Source organism: Notolepis coatsorum (assembly GCF_963971535.1).
Source record: "Notolepis coatsorum genome assembly, chromosome: 12".
Lineage (NCBI taxonomy): Eukaryota > Metazoa > Chordata > Actinopteri > Aulopiformes > Paralepididae > Notolepis > Notolepis coatsorum.
The window spans coordinates 5314479-5321978 of NC_140176.1; the positions used below are offsets into that span (position 1 = coordinate 5314479).

At 42.5% G+C, this 7500-nt stretch overlaps 2 protein-coding genes across 2 annotated transcripts in view; one reads left to right on the forward strand and one right to left on the reverse strand.

Moving 5' to 3' along the window:
* Positions 1–2698, forward strand: part of LOC311238616 (melanoma receptor tyrosine-protein kinase-like) — a gene marked incomplete at its 5' end in the record, with an annotated part of 70785 nt that extends 68087 nt beyond the window's left edge. Inside the window, 2 exon segments of the mRNA XM_084326743.1 lie at positions 39–298; positions 1792–2698. Of these exon segments, the coding sequence (XP_084182869.1) occupies positions 39–298; positions 1792–1920 (389 nt within the window). The 3' untranslated portion in view covers positions 1921–2698.
* A 4284-nt stretch (positions 2699–6982) lies between these two features.
* Positions 6983–7500, reverse strand: part of rmc1 (regulator of MON1-CCZ1) — a 30391-nt gene continuing 29873 nt past the window's right edge. The window contains exon 21 of the mRNA XM_084326330.1: positions 6983–7500. This exon is cut by the window's right edge and continues 1396 nt beyond it. The gene's annotated coding sequence lies outside the window, so the exon portion shown is untranslated.

Sequence of the window (7500 nt, forward strand, 5' to 3'; positions counted from 1 at the left end):
TCTCTCTCTCTCTCTCTCTCTCTCTCTCTCTCTCTCAGAGTACATGAATCAGAGTATTGGTGGGGCTAGCAGTGGAAGCAGACGACTGTCTGAGGTTTTGAATCCCAACTACGAGGACCTGAGTCAGGGCTGGGGCGCCGCCTTGCTCTCCTCTCCCCTGGGGGAACCAAAGCTCCCAGCACCACGTGTTTCTGAGGGACCAGAATACCTGAACACCGCACGCAGCTCCCTCCCCCGCGCTGTCTGTGACAGTCTGGATAACCCAGACTACCAGGCTGACTTCCTGCCTCAAAACAAGGTAATTAATTATAGACTAGCGTACAGAATAGAGAAGGCAAGAGTGTGTCTTAAGATGTCGCTTTAAATAATGGAAAAGTCCATTTAAAGGAATTAGGTATTGTATAGTATAGTTTAGATACATTAAGTATAACAATGACAGAGTTAAAATTGTATATTGTATAGTAGTGTACATAGGAACCAGTTTCTCAGGAACTTATCATGTCTATTTTTATCATGCACATCTTGTGTCTTACCTGTTTTTTTAGTTTTTTTTATGTCTATTTTATTATTGTATTATTGCACAATCGATGCGGTCATGACCACCCGCATTTCACTGTATGCCCTGGTATGTATGTGACAAATAAACCTCTTGGTTCTTGATTCTTGAGTAGAGTAGATACATTGGGATTAGAATAGATACATTTAGATTAGAGTAGAATAGATATATGAGTACATTAGATACATTGACATTAGAGTAGAGTATACATTTAGATGGAATAGATACATTTAGATTAGAGACATGAATACCCCCAAAACATGGAGGTCCCGAACGCATGGAAGTATTGATTGCGCCGTAACGAATCATTAAAAAAATATACCATTAACTGGAATATGTTGTGCCTTTACACATATGTTGGATTATGTAATTGGTTTGTCATGACAAACTAATAAAAAATCGCGATTTACCCGGTGGCTACAACAACACACAGTGACTACATGCATCATTGTTTACAATGAACGGTGGGGCTAATCGAAAGGACTGGACACGGACGTGTTAAACTAACCTAAAGTTAGTTGTTCACCAACAATCTACAGACACAAACAAACACAGAACCGGACTGTTATATTAAATTAATTGATTGCTGTTTAATGCGTCCGTGTCCAGTCCTTTCGATTAGCCCCACCGTTCATTGTAAACAATGATGCATGTAGTCACTGTGTGTTGTTGTAGCCACCGGGTAAATCGCGATTTTTTTATTAGTTTGTCATGACAAACCAATTACATAATCCAACATATGTGTAAAGGCACAACATATTCCAGTTAACGGTATATTTTTTTAATGATTCGTTACGGCGCAATCAATACTTCCATGCGTTCGGGACCTCCATGTTTTGGGGGTATTCATCAGAAAAATCGGATCCGGGATTCGGCTCCCATCAGTCGGGCAAGAACTGCGGGTTTTCAGCCTCTCTCCTCTCTCCTGGAGCTTAAGGGGGAGCTTAGTATTCCTGCCTCTGAGGAGCGCGTCGCGGCTCATGCGCATGCGCTCGCTCGGCCAATCAGAGCAATTCAGAGCAACGCGGAAGGGCATGTTGGTTGCCTAAAGTGTTCTAGCTTCCTGGTAATATGACTCTGCTTGACCCATCCTTGTTTTCTGTTCCTGGTAATATGACTCTGCTTGACCCATCCTTGTTTTTTGTTCCTGGTAATATGACTCTGCTTGACCCATCCTTGTTTTCTGTTCCTGGTAATATGACCCTGCTTGACCCATCCTTGTTTTCTGTTCCTAGTATGCCACGCCTATAGCCACCTGCTTCCAGCCCCAAGCCACGCCCACTAGAAGCGGCCTATTTCTTCCGGCGGCAGAGAACTTGGAGTACCTGGGGCTGAGCGCCGCGCTGAGCGCTCCTGTGCGCTAGGAGGACAGCGGCTAGGAGGACAGCGGCTAGACTGACTCTGTGGATACCAGGGAAGCTGACTGTGAGCTCTGATTGGCTGGTGGTCCTCTTGGGCGCTCGCTACATGGATGGATGCGACAGCAAACAAAAGCTTGCTCATGTACAACACAAGACCACGCCCCCGTCAAGATTTGAGTTTTGAGCCTTGGATTGTGATTGGTTGAAGAAATACAAGAAGCACCCACTGGATTATTCTTTTGTGTTTGTTTCCACTTCACACCAGCTTCAGAGACAGATGCTGTTCAGCGCCGGGACGAACACTCAGTCGTCGTCTCAGGATACAAACTGCGTGTCTGTGTTGTTGTTGTGGAGGCTGTTTACCAGTAAGCCCACAGTCTCACGTTGCTGTTGGGTCGCCACGGCAACATAACATCATGTGTACAGTACACTGTGAATAATTTTTTCTATGAAAACACTTTTATCTTATATTTCACTTGTTGTTGCACCTGAGCCACTGATTTATTGATTGAAAACTTTATTAACAGATTGCAGAATGGGTACAATACAGTACAGCTCAATACATACAATTGTTAAGGGGATGCAGACCAGAGAAAGACTTTCGTCTTGTTTACATCAGGGTCCCCCATTTTCAATTCATCATAACATATATGACACACATGACATACAGATAGTCAGTAGTGCTACATCTCTACATTTATGACATACCAGATTTGCAAATACAGTACTGTTTGTGATACGAAAAGAGTCCAGAAAAGAGAGTATACACTTTTGACGTAGAAACTGTACATTGGAGGAGTTTGGGGTGGGGGGGGGGGGGCTGTACATTGGAGGAGTTTGGGTGGGTGGGTGGGGGGGGACTGTACATTGGAGGTGGTTGGGTGGGTGGGTGGGGGGCTGGGGTTGGGTGGGTGGGAGACACTGTACAACTGTACAAGCAAAACTGTACATTGGAATATTGACAAAACCAAAACCAACCACTGATCGTTGTACAGCCTCCCCCTAAACCTACCAAAGGTTTGGTCAGATTAATTTGGAACGCAACATGGTACATGAAAGAGAGAGAGACGGATACAGAAATAATCACAAGTCTGTCTGTGTTCCTGGATTAAGTCAACATGTGACGGAGGATTCCTCACCTAGCTTGTAACTAACAACGTGAGTATAGGCTACAACGCATGCGTCGAGAGGGAGTCATTAACCATCATTACTCATCCATGTAATGTGATGACCCCCTGAATCACTGCACAAATACACGGGGCCTCCCACCCCAAACTGCAGGGGTCGCCAGGGACTCTCCTATGGTAACTAATGGCAACAGGTTTTTTGGTGTTTTTATGTTCTCCTAGAGACATTTTAAATGTTCACTCTTCCTCAAGATGAATTCACTGGTAATAAGAGAAAGACTTAAAGGTGCTAAGACTTTCATGTAATCATTAAACCCTTTCACTGCCACACAACAGAAGGTTAACCCTTTACTATCACACAACCGACGGGGATGCTCCAGGATGCGGAGCTAATGATGCTAATGATGGAGCATCCCCGTCGGTTGTGTGACAGTAAAGGGCTAACCTTCTGTATTGTCACAGTGAAAGGGTTAACCGGCTGTCGTGTGGCAGTGAAAGGGTTAAAAAAATCCACAGAGCTCCAAGAAAGGTCCAGAATATAAGTATTGCCCCCCCCCCCCCCCCCCCCCGCCAAAGAAATATTGATTAATGAATTAATTTATCATTTTAAAAACGTTTTCCGGTCCAAAATGAATGTTGTTGTTTACATGCTGCATGCATATCCCCTCCCTTACTTCCCATTCTTCCATCACATGGAAGGCACCTGGTTTGATGATGCTGGTGCTCTAGTGCGACACCTAGTGGCTGAATGTTGGACTCTATAGCATAGAGAGTATTTTGGTCCACAGCCTGGGGTGAAATTGACAATCATAGTTTTGTTTCAGTCTGACAATCTGTTGACAACACCCGGACAACTTCACTGATTTCTATTGACTTTCACAGCACATAAGTTAGCCAAAATGTGGATTTTACTGTTACAGCACACTGATGATAATAATAATGTCTGTTCTCCCTGTATCTAGTTGAAAACATGTAGAATAATGCATTTTGTTTTTAATGGAATGTGAATGTCTTTGTGTATAAATGTAAATATGTATGCCTAGGATTTTCTCATTAAAATGTCAATGTGAAATTATTGGTGAAAAGTTAAACCCATTTTGATAGTAAAAAGATCAGCCCCAGTGATCTGCTTCATGCACAGAACATGAACTAATAGAACTACCATTCCCATCCAAATCAACATAGAACATGAACTAATAGAACTACCATTCACATCCAAATCAACATAGAACATGAACTAATAGAACTGCCATTCACATCCAAATCAACATAGAACATGAACTAATAGAACTGCCATTCACATCCAAATCAACATAGAACATGAACTAATAGAACTACCATTCACATCCAAATCAACATCTAGAACATGAACTAATAGAACTGCCATTCCCATCCAAATCAACATAGAACATGAACTAATAGAACTACCATTCCCATCCAAATCAACATAGAACATGAACTAATAGAACTACCATTCACATCCAAATCAACATAGAACATGAACTAATAGAACTACCATTCCCATCCAAATCAACATAGAACATGAACTAATAGAACTACCATTCCCATCCAAATCAACATAGAACATGAACTAATAGAACTACCATTCACATCCAAATCAACATAGAACATGAACTAATAGAACTGCCATTCACATCCAAATCAACATAGAACATGAACTAATAGAACTGCCATTCACATCCAAATCAACATAGAACATGAACTAATAGAACTACCATTCCCATCCAAATCAACATAGAACATGAACTAATAGAACTGCCATTCACATCCAAATCAACATAGAACATGAACTAATAGAACTGCCATTCCCATCCAAATCAACATCTAGAACAGTGTCTATACAACATAGAACAGTGTTTATACAACATAGAAGCACCATGTGTCTCCCTAAAATGTGTCATCATATTAAGCTCCACCCTTATGGACCGTGTCATAATATTAAGCTCCACCCTTATGGACCGTGTCATAATATTAAGCTCCACCCTTATGGACTGTGTCATCATATTAAGCTCCACCCTTATGGACCGTGTCATATTAAGCTCCACCCTTATGGACCGTGTCATAATATTAAGCTCCACCCTTATGGACTGTGTCATCATATTAAGCTCCACCCTTATGGAGTGTCATCATATTAAGCTCCACCCTTATGGACTGTGTGTCATCATATTAAGCTCCACCCTTATGGACTGTGTCATCATATTAAACTCCACCCTTATGGACTGTGTCATCATCATATTAAGCTCCACCCTTATGGACTGTGTCATCATCATATTAAGCTCCACCCTTATGGACTGTGTCATCATCATATTAAGCTCCACCCTTATGGACTGTGTCATCATCATATTAAGCTCCACCCTTATGGACTGTGTCATCATCATATTAAGCTCCACCCTTATGGACTGTGTCATCATCATATTAAGCCTCCTACATGCCCCCCCCCCCCAGCCCGTGAGGGAGGCATCCTCCAGTGGTTGAGTACGGTCTCCCATCACTGACGTGGGGACTCTCAGGTGCCTCCACTTGCCTCTCACAGGGTCTATTTTCATGTGGAAAAACCACCCCTGGCTTTTCGTCATAAAGAGGAGGCCAAGCGGGACCACGGAATGGGCAGATGCCATCCTGCCGAGCAGGCACATTACGGACAACGCCGTAACCATCCTGAGGATGGAACTCCTTGAGCGCACCGAGAATATCTTCCTGACGTTGCTTAGGATCAAGCCCAAGTACTCCACCTGCTGGCTGGGAAGAGGGGTACTCTTCTACCAGTTCACAGCAAATCCCAGAACGGAAAGGTGTTCCACCACCCGCCTGCAGTGGTGCAGTCGTAATATGGGAACTGGTTACACGCCACGTGCACGCGCGCTCCCGCGCACGCGCATACATGTTCCCTCAGTTGCACACAGAACAGATGATTATTATGCATAACAATGGAGATCAAGCAGCCCCCCCCCCCAACTTCTCGTAGGTTCCTATTATTATGCAGTCTAGGTGAGAAGTGCCGGCCGGGTAGCTTTCTACAACGGCCGGGTACTTATCATTGCGCGCACTTCTGCCCTGAGTGACTACTAATAACACACCGTGTAACCGCGTGTGTGCTGTGTGCACGACTGCACCCCTGGTTATCTATAGTATACTGTAGATACTTAGTAGTGTGCATCACATCTTTACAGCATGAGTGAAGCGTTGCTTCACGTCTGACTATGACATGGTGTCCTTGTTCTGTCAACCTGCAATTTTCAAGCCATTAAAGGTGCCATAGATAACCTTTCTATGTAGAGTAAACAAATTAAAAGGATCCCCCCCCCCCCCAAATATATATTAAAATAAACAAATATATTGATGAATGAATTTATAATGTATGAGAGTCCAAAATGCATGTTGTTTACATGTTGCATGCATATCCCCTGATTCCCCTCCCTACTTCCCATTTCCTCAGTATGGAATTCACCCGATTGGATAAATGATCTACTGGTGCTCTAGTGTGACATCTAGTGGGTGAATGTATGTAGTGTGACATCTAGTGGGTGAATGTATGCTCTAGTGTGACATCTAGTGGCTGAATGTATGTAGTGTGACATCTAGTGGCTGAATGTATGTAGTGTGACATCTAGTGGCTGAATGTATGTAGTGTGACATCTAGTGGCTGAATGTATGTAGTGTGACATCTAGTGGCTGAATGTATGTAGTGTGACATCTAGTGGCTGAATGTATGCTCTAGTGTGACATCTAGTGGGTGAATGTAGTGTGACATCTAGTGGCTGAATGTATAGTGTGACATCTAGTGGCTGAATGTATGTAGTGTGACATCTAGTGGCTGGATCTATAGCACCTTTAACAGCGAGTTTATGAACATTTCCAAAAAAGACAAAGATATGATGTATATGAGATGAAGAGAGAGTCTATTATTATATAGGATATTTATTTTAAACATTTTATATTAAACCAACACATGTTAATTATAGACATATCATACATTTACTTCATTGTTTCTATAATTAACGGTCATTAAAAAAACAAATGTACATCAAGTTACCAATGATGAGAATCAGTTATAAAATCACTTAATTTGGTAACACTTGACTTGAATGGGGAAAACAAGCCAAATCAAGAATTTGAATGTTATTTCCATAGCTACTCTCTCCTAAAGCCAGAAACCAGAGAGGTAAGACTCACACTTGTGACGTCATCAGGTGGAGTAGTGTTCTCAGTTCTGAAACAACATGTACCTGTGTACTCAGATCATTCTCCTGGGTGTCTCTCAGTGTCATCTATACCATCATATACTCAGAACATTCTCCTGGCTGCTCTCAGTGTCATCTATAACATCATATACTCAGATCATTCTCCTGGGTGTCTCTCAGTGTCATCTATAACATCTATACTCAGATCATTCTCCTGGGTGTCTCTCAGTGTCATCTATAACATCATATACTCA